General features: G+C 36.4%; 1 protein-coding gene across 1 annotated transcript in view; it reads right to left on the bottom strand.

Annotated features, from left to right (window-relative positions):
• LRBA (LPS responsive beige-like anchor protein) overlaps nucleotides 1-20,511 on the bottom strand; it is a 769,624-nt gene that overhangs the window by 678,823 nt on the left and 70,290 nt on the right. The window contains exon 3 of the mRNA XM_049905216.1: nucleotides 120-351. Within this exon, the coding sequence (XP_049761173.1) occupies nucleotides 120-351 (232 nt within the window). The remainder of the gene's footprint in view (nucleotides 1-119; nucleotides 352-20,511) is intronic.

The following is a 20,511-nucleotide window of genomic DNA, read 5'->3' as shown; positions in this document are numbered from 1 at the left end:
GTACATGGTAGATGTGCAAAACCTCTTAAATAAATGTTGGTGAATGAAATACAAAAAATACATCAGTTAAAAATCAAGCTTTATTTCATCACATATGTTGTATTATAGAAAAGTCATACCTGCTATCATACTGTCGACTTTTTCAATTTTCCCGAGCACTTTTTCAACAAGGCCTACTTCAGTACAGACTTGAAGATTTCGTATGCTCTTCTTCAGAATGGCTGTGAACACGCTCCAGACTTCTGCTTGGCAAGTAATGTCACATTTTTCCAGTAGGTCAACCATGCAAATGATGCTCTCACCTTCTTGGATAATAAAATTCATTTCCAAATCAAACTGTCCTCCTACCAGCTTCCAAGGAGGGAAGGAAAAAAAAAAAATGGTACATTACTATTTCTTCAATTAGTATGTTCCTAAATTTTAGTTTGGCACACATTCTTTTCTACCCCCAACAATAAAGTTTGCTTAAAAAAAAAAAAAAGCACAGCTCTCTCAACAACAAAAAGACAAACAACTCAATTTAAAGATGGGCAAAGGACTTAAAAAGGCATTTCTCTAAAGAAGATACAAAATGGCCAACAGGCACATGAAAAGATGCTCAGCATCAACAGTCGTTAGGAAATACAAATCAAAATCACAATGAGATAACACCTCACACTCACTAGGATGGCTATTATTTTTTAAAAAGGGTGGGGAGGGGGAAGGGAGAGAGAGCAAGAGAAAATAACAAGTGTTTGTGAGACTGTGGAGAAACTAGAGTCCTCAGACACTGCTGGTAGGAGTAAAAAATGGTTCAACCGCTGTGGAAAAAAGTTTGGTATTCCTCAAAAAGTTACAACATACAATTGCCATATGACCCCACAATCCCACTCCTAGGTAGAGACCTAAAGGAATTGGAAACAGGCACATGCATGTTCATAGTAGCACTATTCACAACAGTCAGAAGGTGGTAACAGTCCAAATGTCCATCAACAGATAAATGGATAAACGAATGTGGTATATCCGTGCACTAGAACAAGTACTCAGCCATAAAAAGGAATGAAGTACTGATACATACTACAATGTGGATGAACTCAAAAACATTATGCTAAGTGAAAGGTATCTAACACAGAATGTCATACATGATTCCATTTATACGAAATATCCAAAGTCGATTAAATCCACAGAAACAGAACGGAAGTTGGTGGTTGCTGGAGGCTGTGGGAAAGGAGGGATGGAGAGAAACTGCTTAATGTGTAAGGGATCTACTCTGGAGTAACGGAAATGTTTTAGAACTAGATCGAGGTGGTAGCTGAAAAACACTGTGAATGTACTAAATGCCACTGAATCATTCATTTAAAATGATTAATTTTATATTATATAAATTTCACCTCAATATTTTTTCTTAAAAAACACAGCTCTAAAAATAAAGCTTCTAAAGAGATAGTCAAGGTAAAGTAGCACAAAGTAAGACAGAGAATATAAATATGAAAATATTACTCAACAGAAACAAACACAGGATGTCTTAGATTTACAAATCACTACTTACTGCCCTGCTAGTAATAAAGATCTAAATCAGCTCCACACCAAAAAAAAACACTAAAACCCGTTGCCGTCAAGTCGATTTCAGCTCAAAGTGACCCTACAGGACAGAACAGAACTTCCCCATAGGGCTTCCAAGGAGAAGCTGGTGAATTCGAACTGCTGACCTTTTGGTTAGCGGCCAAGCTCTTTAACACTACGCTACTAGGGCTACTAAAAAGGGCTCCAAAATCAGCTCTATAGTTGCTTCTAATATTTCATTAATGAATGATCAACTCTGTAGACTACCCACAGCAACCTAAGTAAACCTTCTTTACTACTTAAACAAGGTAGGAGCTCATAACAAAAATGAAAAGCTAAAAAAGCCTCAGTAAACACAAAACTTGAAGTTTACATTTGCCAAATTCCTAGTTTATGACACCTATCCATTTTGATATCTCCTCTTTCCTGGCAATAATCAGGATAACTCAAACAAAATTATTCACACACTCAAAGTCAGTAATCAAGAAAAATTATTTCATTGATATTAGTATCAGAAAATCCATCCAGAAAAGGCTATACTGCTATCCCTACCTTGCCATTTCACCCACACCCTCCCCACAAAAGAGGAAAATTTTAAATTAAAAAAATCCCAATTGTTTTAAAATACTTTTAGAATTACTTTTGCAGAGGTATTCTTTTTTAACTAGATTTTTAAAAAAAAAACTCAGAAATAGTTACCCACGATTCACCTACACTTCTGTCCATCCGCATACTTTGTGGTTTTTTGTCACACATTACTAAACACAAAAAGTGGGCAAGAATTACAAGAAAGTAAACTGTACAAACCAGTTGCCATCAAGTCAATTCCAATTCACGGCGACCCTATGTGTGTCAGAGTACAACTGTGCTCCACAGGGCTTTTCCCCGCAATGGCTGGTTTTTCAGAAGTAGATCGCCTAGATTTTCTTCCAAGATGCCCTGGGTGGACTTGAGCCACCAACTTTCTGGTCAGCAGTGAGCATATAACCTTTCACACCACCCAGAATTCTCACCTCCCATGCGGGAGCCCAGGTTCAATTCTGCCGATGTACCTCCAGTGCAGCCACCACCTGCCTGTCAGTGGAGGCTTGCATGTTGCTATGATGCTGAACAGGTTTCAGGGGAGCTTCCAGACTAAGGTGGGCTAGGAAGGAAGGCCTGGAAATCTATTTTTGAAAAATCAGCCAATGAAAATCCAAAGATCTGATCCCGCTGTATACAGGGTCACCAGAGTCACGGACTACCTTAATGGCAGTTAAGAACAACAAAGTTTACAAAACAGAATCCAACACTTCATAAAAGAATAACAGACACGACTAAGTAGAATTTACCCCAGAAAAGCAAAGAGGGGCTTGGGATTAGAAATTAATTAAGACTCCTTACGGTATCATCATGTGTCCTGGATTCTGCCGAAGATATAAACTGGCATGAGATGTAAAAAATGGAAATGAACAACTTGAGGCACTATCTACATGCAGGCAGATAAGAACTCCTGGCAAGCAAGTAGTAAAGGTACTTGGCTCTGCCAGGAAAGCTCTGGAAGAAATTCTAGTATACAATTCTTAGGATCACTGGTACCAGGCAGAATAAGACGATGACAGCTGGGTTTCTGCTAAAACAGTACCTTGGTGTGACTGGCTCAGTTCTACTGGCTACATGGTCCTGCCTATAAAGTATACATGCCTGGTTCCCTATTCCACCCCAAAACTCTGTAAGCTACTTAATACTCTATGAAATGTCCCATCCACTTAAACTAGCTGAAATAAATTATACTGTATAATACGTATTTTAACATACTTATGTATTTTTATATGATAAAAGTGACATCTGAATAGGGCAAAAAATAGATCATTCAATTAGAAGTTTAAGGACAGCTAGATATCTGAAAAAAATAATAAACTGGATCCATCCTTCATACCTGTTAAATTTCCAAATGAATCAAAGATTTAAACGTAAAACTGAAGTCATAAAAGCACTGGATAAAACCATAGAAAAAAATATTTTATAACCACAGGTGGTGAAAGCTTTTCTAACTAAGATATTTCTAAGACTTCTGGATTTCAGTGATAAATTTAAGTATAAAATTTTGTCATGGATTGAATTGTGTCCCCCAAAAATATCTGTCCACTTGACTAATGGTTCCCCTGTATGATTGTATGTTTACCATTTTATCTTCTGATGTGATTTCTTTATGTATTGTAAATCCTATCACTACAATGCAATAAGATGGATTAGTGGCAGTTATACTGATGAGGTCTACAAGGTTAGGTAGAGTCTTAAGCCAATCTCTTTTAAGATATAAAAGAGAGAAGCGAGCAGAGAGACAGAGTCCTCATACCACCAAGAAACCAGCGCCAGGAGCAGAGCACATCCTTGGGACCTGAGGTTCCTGTGCTGAGATGCTCCCAGACCAAGGGAAGACTGATGACAAGGACCTTCCTCCAGAGCCAAAAGAAAGAGAATGCTTTCCCCCTGGAGCTGATGTCCTGAATTTGGGCTTGTAGCCTACTAGACTGTGAGAATAAATTTCTCTTTGTTAAAGCCATTCACTTGTGGTATTCTGTTACAGCAGCACTAGATGACTAAGACAAATGTCTCTATGCAAAAAACCATAAAATCAAAAGCTAAAAAATAATACACTAAGAAAAATCATTTGCAACTCATGTATGTACAAATAACTTTCTGAAATCAAATTTTAAAAAAAGTAAAACTGGACAAAGGCAATGAACAAAAAAGAAACTACAAATGTCACTACCTATAAAAAGAAACTCAATTTTGCTCACAAAATTAATTTAATGAATATTAAAACTACATTCATACTCCAATTTTACATATTTGATTGGCAAATTTCAAATCATTAATACATAACATGTTTGCAAGGGCTAGAGAAAACAGACACTCTCATACATCACCGATGTAGAGAAAACAGGCACACCATCTATAAAGACCAATCTGGCAATATCTACTAATATTTTTAAACTCTTTGAAAGAGCGATGTAACTATTATAAATTTATTATAGAGATATTATAACACACGTAGATAAACGATGTTAGTTAGGTACAAGAACTTCATTTTAGCACTGTTTGAATAGAAAATATAAAAAACAATTGCCCGAAAAAAATCATAATAGTTAATAAATCTGTCTATAACCATACAATGCAATACAATGCAGCCACTGGAAAGAATAAGGCAGCTCTATATGATATGAAAAGATCACTAAAATACATTGTTTAGCTGAGAAAAATCAAGATGGAGAAAAGCATGAACAGCAGGCTAAAGTGAACGTCAACCACATTCATACATGTAGACACATGTACATGCCTCTGGAAAAGGAAACCAGGTGTTTGGAGAGAGATGGTGAAGGGACAGTTTTTAGTGTACACACCTTTGAATCACTTGAATTTTCTGCCATAAATATATATTACTGAAAAAATAAATAATTTTAAAAGCAGCAAATGTACAAAACACTACTGATGTTAGCTTAGAACTCATAAAATTATCATTTAAGTATAAGTGGTACTAGCCATAACACAAAAGTTTGAAATATTTTAGGTAGTCTATTTGTGACAAATGACTCATTGACTCAAAAATAATATGATATAATAATGATGCTATGTACAGGCGACACTAAGCAATCAGAGTAGATGCCAGCCCTATCAGAATGAGCCCCTGCCATAAACAACTCATACTGACACACCTAGGCATGCTGCCTGAACACAGGCCTTGACAGAACATACTTTAGTAAAAATGCAGCGTGTACTTTAGTAAAAACAACAAAACAATACCCGATACTATATGATAAATTAATAAATTCATTCAACAAACTTTCACCGAGTGCCAAGGATATGCCTGACGCTAGGTAAATAATAGCAATGAATAAAGACAGACATGGTCCCTGCCCTTACTCATGTCAATCAACAGTATCTTATATGCTGTAGAATTTTTGCTTAAATTGCTTAATTAAAAAAGTACTAGACTTCTGATTTCCAAGACAGCTAAATTTTTGTCTCAGTGAAAGCATATAACATACAAATGACATCAAGTCAGTAACTTCAGCCCAGAAAGTCATTTCGTGTGAATACAAAATAAATATGCCACAGTAATATGATAAAGTTTCCTAAATACTTACAATTTCTAGATAGAAAATATAAGAGTTTTTAAAAATAAAAACTTTCTAACCACAAGTATGAAATGTCTGGAAGTAAAAAATATATGACTTTCAAGGAAAAAAACCCACCTTTCTAAGGTCCCTAAAGGAAGATTTTGATAAATGAAAAGATATACCATATTTCTAGGTGGGAATATTAAATTCTGTCACCTGGCTAAGTATTATAAAGTCAGCACAATACCATTAAAAATCCCAGTGGAATATTTTTCTGAAACTTTATGAATAACTATTTGTACTCACAATCATTAAAAGGTACTGTGACAAACTTTTATTTTAAAAAGCAGGATTGGGATATTTACCTCGCACCATATGCCAAAATAAATTTCAGATATGTAGATAGGTTAAATTCGAAGTCACAAAATGTAATAAAATCCTCAAAAGAAAAAAAACAACAGCAGCTTATAGGAATAAAAAGTACTATGAGTGGCACAGTGGTTAACCAAAAGGTTGGCAGTTCGAATCCACCAGCCGCTCCTTGGAAACCCTATCGGGCAGCTCTACTCTGTCCTACAGGGTCACTATGAATCGGAATTGACTCGACAACAGGAGGCTTTTTTTTGTGGTTTTTAAACGAGGAAAAGTGATTAAGGTATTTTCATTTGGGGAGAAGAAAATATTAGTAAGACATGAACAGTTAATTCACTAACGACAAATACAAACTGAAGAAATATTTACTAAAGAAAGTATTTACTAAGTAAAATTAGCTATTTTTTAAATTATAAAGCTCAAAGTAAGTGAGAATGAGATGAAATAGGTACTTTCATATTTCATACACTCCCAGTGCAACTTTTCAGAAAGCAACATGGCAATATTAACCAAACATGTACTTGTGTTAAGACAAGGCTTTTATTACAATGGAGCCGCAACCATCAGCAGATACCAGAGATTGGAGAAAAGTTAACAGAAAAGATTCAAAACTGAGAAAATTATTTCCATTAATTTAAACTTGTAGTTTTGGGAAAGATAATTTTTAATCAATTTTAGCCATAGAAAATTCCACTCTAGTTCTAAGGATACCAGTTTTCTTCATAAGAGAATTTGAGAGAGCCACCGATCCACACAGGAGGAAGTAGAATACAAAATTAAGGCATAAGGGGAAACAGGCACAGGGGAAACTTCCAAAACGTGAAAAGAATTCCAAAGATCCAGAAAGGTAGCCAAACAAACAAAAATCTCTATTGCTACAACAAGCCAATAATTCTATAATATTATATATGGTAATATGTAAAAATTTTAAGACAATTTTTTGGTGAAAGGAAAACTAATAGGGAAAGATTTTATGAAACTCATTTAGAGATAAATAGCAAAGAAGACAAACTTTTCAGCAGTATTTTCCAGAAAACGGAAACTATATTTTTTCCACTGGATACAATAGGGCACTTTCTAAAATGGACACACACTTGGACTTTATTTAATATAAGGCCATCCAACCAACATAGCTGAAACAATTTCATGTTGAGAAAATAAAATCAGCAGAGTGTTCTAATTTCCGCCAACAATTAAACATCCTCCAATGAGTCGAAATCTAGTTGCAACTAACTTAAGACCTTACCTTCACCTTAATATTACTTACATCAATCCTTCGTTTTGACCTGTATACATTACCATTAGTAACCACCCTTCAAGAAGCTACAGAATTAATTTTTTTTAAGTAATTTCCAAAAAAAATCTCATATTTGACCAGCGTTTAAATTCAGTTTATACTGTGAAAGCAGTATCCAGACAGGTGTTTTAAATATCTCTCCATTGCTTTAAATATTGTAAAATATGCCTTTCAAGGAGAAAACTGATCACAGAAATTGGTACATAGGAAAGTCTGGCATATCTGATATACTGTACGTATGCATATCTATTATAGCTAAAAAAAAATGCACAGGGTCTACGGTATGGCATGTTAACCCTTTCTAATAGTTATTTGAAGCTGATCAACCTTCAAAACACAAATTTGTTTCCAATGACAGGGATCATAATCCAGGTCTGGGCACTGGCTAGTTATTATCTGAGCTGTAGTAATAGCTGTGTACCACAAAATGTAATCTTCCCAAATGTCACAGTAAGTTATGAATATCTGAGCAGCCTAATGCACTTTACTAGCCATGAAATGTGAAAATGTAATCTTATTACCTTTTTTATGGTTGTATTTTTTTTGAATAATGCTGCCTAGAAACTGATGTATAGTCTTATTCTGCATTTTAGCATGATTTGGTCTCCTTTGCGATACAGAACATTTTTCAAAACTCTCCATTTCAACATATTTGAGTCTTGGCCTGAACTTCATAAACTATTTTTATAGCAACCTTCAGGGCGGTACAAGATGTTTTCTATAGGTGATACATTAATGTACAAGGTTACAGAACTTTTAAAGCCTACTATTCAAAAAATTCAAAGAAACCTTCACAAGTTCTGTATAAGGGCCTTAACTGGGCATGACGATTATTTTCCCACTCAACAGTATACTAACAAAATGCTTTAAGCTGAAATTTGTCACTAAACTAAAATACACAGAGACCAAAAATAATTATTTCCTGTTCAACAGATACATAAAATGGGAGAGACTGTATGTAACTCATAGAAAATTTTAATCCTTCAAAGTAATGTTTTCTTAAACCACTCAGTGGGAACATGCCCAATTTTGCCTCACGGATGAGACAGGAATAAGGTACAGAAAAGCAATGAGCAAAGTACAACAGTAGCTTCTGTCTCCAAATAGATATTTTCAATTTTCTGTGATAAATCACTTTCTTTCTCTGGAAAAGGAAGATTATTTTATTTACCTGCATCCTTCATAAAATGCATTCACTTTAAAAAAAATGCGAATCACAAATATCCAAATTTCCCCTAAGAATCCACTCCTAAGTGGATGTGGCGCTGTATGTGTTTATAGTCACTATAAACCTATTAATGAACAAAACTAGGGGAAATTACAATGCTGTGGTACAGAGCTGCACTGTCTCTCAGTTTCTTGTTTTTCCAAAGGAATAGTTTCCAGATGGCCACACAGGGTCCAAGAAAAAGACGTCCTCCCCACCTTCCCTGGAAGCTACTAGCCATGTGACGAAGTTAACCAGTGAGGACAGGCAATTACGTGTGCAATTTCTGGTACTGTCCTTAAAAGGAAGGAACACGGCCTCTCTTTGCAACTTTCCTCCTTCCTCCTGGATGAGATGCAGAAATAACAGCAAGAGCTAGAATAGCCATTTTGGAATCCAGGCTATAGGCCTCATGTTGAAGACAAACGAGCAGAAAGAGTCATGGATCCTAGCAATTGCAGAGCTGCCACAGTAGCCCTGGACCTCTTAACTACCCAACTACCCAGACTCTCACCTGAGAGACAAATACACTTCTACCTAGTTTAAGCCACTATCATTTGGAATCTCTCAGTTATATTTGTTGAAAACCTATATCCTAATTAATATATTGCTAACCAAAAGGCTGGAGGTTCAAGTATACCCAGAGGTAGCTCAGAAGAAAGGCTTGGCAATCAACTTCCATAAAATCAGTCACTGAAAACTCCATGGTGGAGCGCAGTTCTATTCTGATGCGCACAGGGTCACCATGAGTTGGAATCAACTTGACAGCCATTGATTTTAACTAGTATGCGCTACTCTGCTCCCATACCCACTGCCATCGCATCAATTCCCACTCAAAGCAACCCTACTGAACAGAGTAGAACTGCTCCAGAGGATTTCCAAGAAGCAGTTGGTGTGTTCCAACTGCTGACTTTTTGGTTAGCAGCTGTAGCTCTTAACTACTGCGCCACCAGGACTCCTATACGCTAATAGTGGTATTTTCTCAGAAATAGAAAAAAATTTATAACTATCTCAAGTTACATATTACCATCCACACCTCGTATAGCACAGAAGGCATTAACCCACCAACAGTGTCAATTTTGACCTAATTCTGAAAGCTGGAAGTAAGCCCTAATACATTTAAAGACATCACAGAGCGGTTTACTCCCCCTAACTACATTCTTGCTTAATACCTGGTCAACACCACCACGAAGCTATCTATCCCTGTATTTCTTGGGATTTATAAGCTCCAAGAAGTGACGGAATACCAATTGAGATGTTTCAACGAAAACATCTATGTCTACGCCAAGAAATTTGGAAGACAGCTACCTGGCTGACAGACTGGAAGAGATCCATATTTGTGTCCGTTCCAAAGAAAGGTAACCCAACAGAAAAGGTAATTATTGAACAGTATCATTAAAATCACATGCAAATTTGCCAAAGATGATTCAAAAACGATTACAGCAGTACATAGACAGGGAACTGCCAGAAATTCAGGCTGGTTTCATAAGAGGACACGGGACCAGGGATATCATTGCTGATGTCAGATGGATCCTGGCTGAAAGTAGAGAATACCAGAAGGATGTTTACCTGTTTTCTATTGGCTTTGCAAAGGCATTTGACTGTGTGGATCATAACAAATTATGGATAACATTGCGAAGAATGGGAATTCCAGAACACTTAATTGTGCTCATGAGGAACTTGCACATAGATCAAGAGGCAGTTGTTCGGACAGAACAAGGGGTTACTGATTGGTTTAAAGTTAGCAAAGGTGTGCGTCAGGGTTGTATCCTTCCACCATAGCTATTCAATCTATATGCTGAGCAAATAATCCGAGAAGCTGGACTATATGAAGAAGAACAGGGCATCAGGACTGGAGGAAGATTCATTAACAACCTGCGTTATCCAGATGACACAACCTTGCTTACTGAAGGTGCGGAGGACTTGAAGCACTTACTGATGAAGATTAAAGATCCCAGCCTTCAGTATGGATTACACCTCAACATAAAGAAAATAAAAATCCTCACAACTGGACAAATAAGCAACATCATGATAAACAGAGAAAAGACTGAAGTTGTCAAGGATTTTATTTTACTTCTATCCACAATCAACAGCCATGGAAGCAGCAGTCAAGAAATCAAATGATGCATTGCATTGGGCAAATCAGCTGCAAAAGACCTCTTTACAATGTTGAAAAGCAAAGATGTCACCTTGGGAATTAAGGTGGACCTGACACAAGCTATGGTATTTTCAATCGCCTCATATGTATGTGAAGCTGGACAATGAATAAGGAAGACCAGAGAAGAACTGATGCCTTTGAATTATGGTGTTGGCAAAGAAAACTGAATACACCACAGGCTGCCAAAAGAAAGAATAAATCTGTCTTGGAAAGAGTGTAGCCAGAATGCTCCTTAGAAGTGAGGATGGAGAGACTGCATCTCACATACTTTGGACATGTTATCAGGAGGGACCAGTCCCTGGAGAAGGATATCATGCTTGGTAAAGCAGAAGGTCAGTGAAAAAAAAGGAAGATCCACAAGGAGATGGACTGACACAGTGGCTGCAACAATGGGCTCAAACATAGCAATGATTGTGAGGATGGCATAGGACCGGCAGTGTTTCTTTCTGTTGTACATGTGGTCACTAAGAGTCGTAATCTACTCGATGGTACCTAACAACAAGAATGTTTTTGATGTTATGCACTAACTTCTCCCAGGAAGAACTCTCATGAACTCTTAGGGAAGACAGACCATGACTCAGAAACTCTGTTCGGCTTTTCCTCTCCCAGAACCTTCATTTGATAGAGACAACGTTATTTTCCTTACAAGAACAGGACTATGCTCGATACTCGGTTTTTCAAAAACAAACAACACATTTTTTAGGGATGCATACATAGAAGATAAACTACTTTTTTAAAAAAGCAAAGGAATGATTCTCACAAAAGTTAGGGTAAGGGTAATTTTTCTGGTGCAAGACAAGGTTTCCAAGGTACTGATATTCTTCTGTTTCAAACCTGGTGTTAGGTATATGGGCATACATCTTATTAACTTTGTAAGTATATTTATATATTTTACACATATATCTTGGAATAACAGATACATTTCAAAATTTTTTTTTAATTTTAATGGTTCCATGCTGAAGATACTCCCAGTACATCTAGCAGAAGCATATATAAACTCAGTTTTGAGTGATTTTTCCAGATAAAGCCCCAGTGGTAATAAAATCACAATCCAAAATTATAAAACACATGAGAAAAAACATAGCATGAGGAAGAGTCAGTAGATACATTAATAATAAGATTAGGTCCTCAAGTACTTTGACTTATAAAATTATCAGATAGAAGATCAAACACTATTTCATATTATGGACATGAAAGAAAGAAAACATAAGAGGAAAACAAAACATCAATGTTTGCAAAGGTAAAGAAGCTTACCAAGTTGATTTGCAAAACAGCAAACGGAACTTTCAAAATAAAAAGCTATGAAAATTAAAAATCCAATTGACATCCTGAAAAGCAGATTTGAAAGAGATAAAGAAGGAATTTAAACATAAAAAAAGAAGGCTGAGGAAATTCTCAAAAAGTAGCAGAAACAAACTGTCTTAGTCATCTAACGCTGCTATAACAGAAATGCCACAGGTGGATGGCTTTAACAAAGAGAAGTTTATTTTCTCATAGTAAACTGGGTTAAAAGTCCAAATTCAGGGCAACAGCTCCAGGTGAAGGCTTTCTCTCTCTGTCTGCCTTCTTATCAATGTTCCCTCGGACTAGGACCTTCTCTGCACAGGGACCCTGGGTCCAAAGGACGCACTCTGCCTCTGGCACTGCTTTCTTGGTGTTATGAGGTCCCCCACTCTCTTCTTGCTTCCCTTTCCTTTTTATCTCTTGAGAGATAAAAGGTTGTACAGGCCACACCCCAGGGAAATTCCCTTTACATTGGATAGGGAATGTGACCTGGATAAGGGTGTTATAATCCCACTCTAATCCTCTTTAACATAAAATTACAATCACAAAATGGAGGACAACCACACAATACCGGAAATCATGGCTCAGGCAAATTGATACATTTTTTGAGGGACATAATTCAATCCATGACACAAATGACCCAAAAAGAAAAAAACCCCACTGCCGTCAAGTCGATTTCAACTCATAACGGCCCTACAGGATAGAGTAGAACTGCCCCAAAGGGCTTCCAAGGCTATAAATCTTAATAGAAGCAGACTGCCACATTTTTCTCCTGTGGAGCAGCTGGTGGGTTCGAATTGCCAACCTTTGGGTTAGCAGCAGAGTGCTTTAATCACTGCACTATTAGGATGCCTTAGAAGAGACAAAGAAATAGAAAATATGAAAGAGAGGCTGGGACACACGGAGGATAATATGAGAACATCCAGCATACGTTTAACAGGAAGGTCCAAGAAGAAAACATTGAGCGGGGGAAAAAAAAAGAATATTCACTTATAACAACAGACTTTTCGAGTAATCATCAGTGATGTGAATCCTCAGAATTAAGATCATAAAAAGCCTGGTGCAATTCGTAGACAATATTTAACACTGCAGATATTGTGGTAATACAATCCATCCAGACTTATCTTGAAAATGTCATGTTCATTTTCAGACGAAAAGTTTCTTGTACAGTAATTTTTGTCTCTAATGAAATTTAAAATTTCTGTCAGTATATAGTATTTTTCTCAATGTTATTGATGCAAATAAGGAAAATTATGAGCCAGATGCAACATATGTAAGGAAAAGCAGTAATTTGATATGATCCTTAGTAAAATGTCACTGAAAACAAATACAAATCTTAAATATACCTCACCCAAAGAAATCCACACTAATACATGAATTCAGAATATTTCCTAATTATTAGTTTGTTTGTTTTTTTTCCAGTTGCCATTAAGGTGATTCCAACTCAAGGCAACCCCATGTGTGTCAGAGGAGGACTGTGCTCCGTAAGGTTTTTAGAGCCTAATTTTAGTGGCATTTCTTTCGAGGCTCCTCTGGTTGGACTCAAACCACCAACTTTTCAGTTAGCAGCTTAGCACGTTAATCATCTGCACCACCCATGAATTCCTAAATATTAGGTACTGGCAATCAATCCGCTGCTGCCCTTTCAGGATCTAATTTGAATTCTAAAGTACTTTTCACTCAGCACAATGGTAAGGGTTGTGTAAACTTTCAGCTTTCAGCAGCTCACTGTGGTTCTCCCTTGTCCCTTCTAACTATATCAATGCCTCAGGAATCACAAACATTTACACTCATTTTTAGAATTTCTCATTTTGGAAAAAATAGGTTAAATGAGCTTTTCTTCTTCTTGCTTCCACATCTCAACACTTTTGTAAGGCCAACCCAAACCTCTCTCTTCCGAGAATCATTCTGCTCTCTCCAACCTACAATGAACTCGGTAGAGCCATATTAAATTACCAGTACTCAGTTCTTCCTGACTTAAAACACTAATTTCATATGGTTCAACCGGATATTTCAATCATATTACAATATTTTTTTCCATATTACACATTTAATCATTTATTCTCCCATTATTTCCTATTTCTCACTTTTCTACCAAAATACGATGGAAAAATGCCCCTGAGAAACCATTCTAAAAAATATTTTTTATCCTTTTTAATTCCTAGAACTATGATTGATATATGACAGATGTTTCAACATATATAATTAAGTTTAAATACAATTACTTATTTTTAAAAGTAAAAAGTTAAGGAAAGAAAGAGACAGGTCAGCGGGTGGGAGAGAGATGCTGATGAAGAGTGAGCTAATTATATCAGGTGGACACTTGAGAGTGTGTTGGCAACTCTTGTCTGGAGGGGGGATGGGAGGATAGAGAGAGAGGGAAGCTGGCAAAATTGTCACGAAAGGAGAGACTGAAAGGGCTGACTCAATAGGGGGAGAGCAAGTGGGAGTATGGAGTAAGATGTATGTAAACTTATATGTGACAGACTGATTGGATTTGTAAACGTTCACTTGAAGCTTAATAAAAGTTAATAAAAAAAAAGTTAAGGAAATAGATAAGAGTTCTTATTGTATACTGATGGAATCAGTACATGAATAAATCTCAAAGACATACACTAAGTTAAAGAAGCCAGAAACAAAAGCTACATGTTGTATGATTCCATTTATACAACACTCTGGAAAAGGCAAAAGTATAGGAACAGAAACGAGATCAGTGGCTGCCATAAGCAGAGGAACAAAGTTAAGCACAAAGGAGTGTGAGGGAACTTTTGGGATAATGAAATTGTCAGTATCTTCACTATAGTAGTAGCTGTGCAACTGTATTCATCTGTCAAAATTCATAAAACTACACACCTAAAGAAAGGTGAACTTTCCTGGATGTAAATTATGCTTCAGTAAATTTGAACTTAAAATTTACTCAACATGACACTGGTCTGGGCTTGGATACCTTTCGCTAAAATATTAGTAACAGTTATCAAGACTTTTTACACTCATATAATTCCCTATTTCCAGATATACAGATTAAAGGGATTAAGGTAGACTCCATGGTCAATAATTATAATTTCCCGTTAGTCATTTAATGTTCTGGACTATTAATGCCCTTCGAGGTTTTTGTTCTCCTTCTTCCACTTACTGCTTTCATGGGGCTTTTATTATTTGTTAAAATGCCCGGAAGTATCAGTAGTTTCAGCAATATTACCCACATACTTACATTCACATAAATTTTTCATTTCTACTATTATATCTAACCCTTACAAGAATAAGTACTCTTGTAAGAGGTTAGTCAGCTACTAAACGTCTGATACAGGAGCAAAAGACCAAAGCTGTAATAATTCACAACAAGACTACAAAATCAAACTATCTGATTCAGTCTCCCGCTTTCCAAAGTTTCATTAACAATCTAATATTTAAATTTCTTTAAATAGCTGGCAAAATAAGTATTTGAATAATTCCCAAACTTCACTATCTATGATAGCCTTATTCATTGGAGATCAACTAAAAAGAAAATCGAACCCAGTATGAGAAACTATTCAAAATGCATCTCTTACTGACAATGAATTAGAAGTATCATCTTTGTATTTTTGTAATTCCCAGATGTACAGGAAAGTAGTAAGTGATCTTTCCCCTCTCATTTTTCACTGCAACTTTTCTAAGAAATAGAAATTTTCACTGAAAAATTATCTCTAGAAAAGCTGAATTAAGCAAAGTCAAATAAATCGGGGAAATAATGGATTAACAGGGTCAAAGAGATGTTTGCATGATAAAATTCTCCCCAAAGCTTTAATGCGCTACTGTGTATCACACATCTCAAAAATCAAGTTCCAACCACTGTGTGAACTTTCCCAAACTTATCTGACAATGGAACCTTTTTTTTTTTTTTTTTGGTGGACCTTTTCACAAGAGTAGCATTCTTCAAAACCTTTTTTGAGAAACAGTGGATAACATAATGTATTTGTGTTCTTGAAGCTTTTTGCTATGGGCTAAAATTTAGTTGATCTTTCAAATTTTCAGGTAGAACTTTTACCATACGTTTTTAATGATTTATTGAAGATAATAATCATTAGTCAAAGAAAAAATACATGTTAAATTATGATTAGGAAAATACAGTGTGAGCAATCAAAATCAAACTGACTCCACTACCCCTTCCTGGACAACTCAGTCCAAAAGCCAGGCAAGACAGATGTCCTCCCACATTAAATCAGGCTGGTCTGTACTTCTGATAAAGTTCAACAGAAGCCACTTGTGTGACCTCTGAAGCAAGGTCATTAAGGGCTCTGTGGCGTCCTTCATATCACTGAGGAGCCCTGGTAGCGCAGTCAGTAAGCACTGGACTATTAACCGAAAGGCTGGCAGCTCAAGCCCACCAGCTACTCAGCAGACTGTGGCAGTCTGCTCCTGTGAAGATGACAGTCTTGGAAACCCCTGGGGGCAGGAATTGACTCGACAGCAAGAGATTTTCCCGTCACTGGTTCTGAGGAAAGTTAGCCACAACATAGTGAGGATAATCAAGCAGCTCTATCAAGAGGCCCATTTACAGAGAAACTGAGGCCTACTGCAATGGCTAGTACTAACTTGCCAATCGTGTAAGCAGACTTGGAAATGAGTCCTCCTGCCCCCGTCAAGCCTTCAGATAACTGCAGCAACCTGTCAACATCTTGACTGTAACCTCATAAAAAAAAACCCTGAGCTCAAACTGTCCGACCAAGCTGCTCCCAAATTCCTGATGCACACCAATGGCCAGCTGATAAATGTTTACTATTGTTTTAAGCTGCTGAACTCTGGGCTAATTTGTTACCCTGTTATAGATAACTAACACAGTTACCAATCAATCTGCTAATAGTATTTGGGGAAATCTTTTTTACTCTATATATTCCTGTTCTATTTAAAAATTCTTGGAACAATATGCACGTATTATCCCAATAATCAAACAATTACAACCTACGCATATGGAGTGACTGCTGTGAGCTATGCACCACGCTAAGCATATTACCTGGATTACCACGTTTAATTACTACTCACAACAACCCTATTTATCCCCACATAATAAACGGAAAGGCCTGAAGCATAAGTAACTTGCCAAAAGTCACATGGTACGAAGCTGGCTGAACCAGGGTTGCAATACTGCACAATGCCTGTGTTTAATAAGTTGTAACAGATACTGCAGACTAGCTGCCTTAACAGCTCTTCCTTTAGTCAGTTGAGTAATGTGTATTTCTTATCACAAGAGTAAGACTACTAACTTTACACATAAAAACATTTGAGAATTCAAATAGCTAAAACCCTTCTCCCTTACTTTCTGCTACTACAAAGATTAGAATGATAGCATACGGTCATCCACTGACATTCTGGCAAGAAGTATGGAAAAGGTGATCCTGGAAAGCTTTGATAAGGGAGATACAGAAGTGTCTGGCCCAGGCTTTTGCCTTTCTACCCTCCCTAGAACACAGAGGTGATGCACGGAGGTACAGCAGCCATCCTGGTATATAATGAGGTTTATAAGCACAAGGACAGATGGAAAGCCAATGTATTAGTGGCAGAGGGAAAGACAATGTCTAGCTCTTAAAGCATCATTAAGCAGAACTACTAATGTCACCAACTGTGTATCTCTAAACTCCTTGTTGGCTGAGAAAAATTAATCCGTATGTTCTTAAGTTACTATTAAATGTGTGTTCTATAATTTCTAGCAGAACACAACCCTAACTAATATATAACCAAACCAAACCCGTTGCCACCAAGTTGATTCTCTAACTCATAGCAACCCTATAGAACAGAGCAGAACTGCCCTGTAGGGTTTCCAAGGAGCAGCTAGTGGATTCGAACCACTGACCTTTTGGTTAACAGCCGAACTCTTAACCACTGTGCCACCAAGGCTCCGGATAAACAACAGTAGCTGTGTATTGTCTAAATAACAAAATATTTCAAGTAGGTTACTTTAATGGTATAAGTAATATAACAATACCAAGGTCTCATGTGTAAAATTTTTTTTTTTTTTACTCATATGTAAAGGTATCAGTGGATATTCTAGAATCAAAGCAATAAAGATTCCAGCTATTACATTTCTTCAAATGAGACCATGCAAGCTTCTGACAATCAAGAGGCTTCTGATAATCAAGAGGCTGGTTTTAAATCTAATAAACATAATTGAATGTACCTTGGAGTCTATGATCGTGTTGAGAGTTTACTGTAATATATAATATTTAAGTGAAAGAATAATATTCAGAACAATATACTAAATTTCTACTAACCAAAATGTTAAAAGGATAAAATAGCTCCATTTACTGGTATTTATGATCATTTGAGAACTAACCAGAAAACATTTCCTGTCTCAAATACTCTAGGCTAAAATGTTTTAATATATAGTAATAGATGCCCAGTTAAGACCTGTCCTACATAAAATTTAAGATCATTTAGTTGACTGAATTTTGTTTTCAAATATATAGGAAACGAGAATGATTATCACTGAAAATATTTAGAACAAAGTATCAATTAAAAAAGCAGTTGTTAGGGCAAGAGGATAGTTTTGACAATGAGAAGAGAAAAATGAAGCTGAGAGAGCCATACTCCACATCTGTGAGTTGAGAAGAAGGCAGAGAAAAAAATTCTAAATAAGAGTGGCTGACAATATGTACACTGGCATGAAGTTATACTCTGTAACCCAGGAGACTGGGAAGTTCTTTTCCATCTGAAACATCCAAGTCACTCTGGGAGGCAGAAAGCATTCAGAACCCAGGAAAGAAAATGCAGCACTCAATAAATAATTCAACTACTTACAGAAATATCTTCTCAAAATTACACACAGAAAATAAGATATAAACTGCAGCACTTTTTGTAAAATACTGGAAATAATCTAAATATCCACCAACAAACAGATATATAAACTACGGTATAACCCCATGAGGAATAATCATGTCGCCTTTAAAAAAATATGAATCTGTATCAGTTGACATGTCAAGCTGTTCAAGACATACTACTAATTTTCCTAACTGTTTAACATATTGTATGGAAACCCTGGTGGCACAGTGGTTAAGAGCTACAACTGCTAACCAAAAGGTCAGCAGTTTGAATCCACCAGGCGCTCCTTGGAAACCAGATGGGAAAGTACTACTCTGCCCTATCGGGTTGCGATGAGTCAGAATCGACTCAATAGCAACGGGTTTGGTTTTGGTTAACATAATGTATAGTACCACCGCATTATTGCGGGAGATACACTTAATTTAAATTAAAAACCAAACCAAACCGGTGCCGCCTAATCGCATAGTGTTTCCAAAGAGTGGCTGGTGGATTCAAACTGCTGACCTTTTGGTTAGCAGCCAAGTGCTTAACCACTGCGCCACCAGGGCCCCGTATTTAAATTAGTGACGTGAAATTCAGCTTCAGCTTAGCAACTAAAATGTCCTTCAATAGGCCAATGAATAAACAAACTGTGATATATCCATACAATGGAGTATTATTCAGTGATGAAAAAACTACATACTATGCAATTTTCAACTACATGACATTCTGGAAAAGGCAAAACTATAGAAATAGTAAAAAGATCAATGGCTGCCAGGAGTTCAGGTGGAGCATAGGGCATTTCTAAGTCAAGGAAACTCTTCTGTATGAGACTGTAATAATGGGCACATGACATTCCGCATGTGTCCAAACTCACGGGACTCTACAACACAAACTATGAACTTCAGTTAATAATAATGTATCCATATCATTTCATCAATTACAACAAATGTATCACATGAATGCAAGATGTTATTAATAATAGGAAAAACTGCAGAGAAAAGGTGGGTTATGTCGGAACTCTCTGTACTTTCTATACAATTTTACTTATTAAAATTATACATATATGTGGCCATTTGTATAAGGAATTTTTTTAACCCAAAGTAAATACATCCTAAGTTTATTTCTGAGGAGAGATATATATGTCGCAGAATACAGTCTTTACAAGTGCCCACAAAGTATATACCAAGATAGAGACTAAATCATGGGACATAAATACATACATATACACATATATACATGTATATATATACACACACACACGCATGCATATATATCCTATCTGCTCTAATCTTTTTTTAATATTAAAAAACTGTTATTTCTGTAAATTTAATTCTCTTTTTAAAATCAGGGAGCAAGTAATAATGACCAATATCATTGCAGATTCTTCTAGTAAGCTTCACTTAATTAATCATATTAAGAAATCCGAACAGAGACTATTCCAGCCACTAAATTTGGAATGATATATAGGACAACATATCCAAAAGTCCCTATGAAAGAATGATTTTGTGGTCAAATCAATTTAGGAAAATCTGCATCCTGTACTATCTTCCCCCTCTGGGAAGTTCAGAAAAGGCTCTGACAGACACTGAAATAAAGATATCTGTTTGGCTTCACTTAACCAATGGGACTAGAGAATGCTTTTGCCATGTAAACTTAGAATTTCTATTTTATGGAACGCTTTTTGGGGATCAAACTGCATGTAACAAGCATTAACAACTGTAGCAAATTAAATATATCAAATGTTTACTCGACTCATAGTAGGGGTACAAATCCC

This window comes from Elephas maximus, chromosome 13 (assembly GCF_024166365.1).
Source record: "Elephas maximus indicus isolate mEleMax1 chromosome 13, mEleMax1 primary haplotype, whole genome shotgun sequence".
NCBI lineage: Eukaryota > Metazoa > Chordata > Mammalia > Proboscidea > Elephantidae > Elephas > Elephas maximus.
This window is presented reverse-complemented; position numbering and strand designations above follow the sequence as displayed.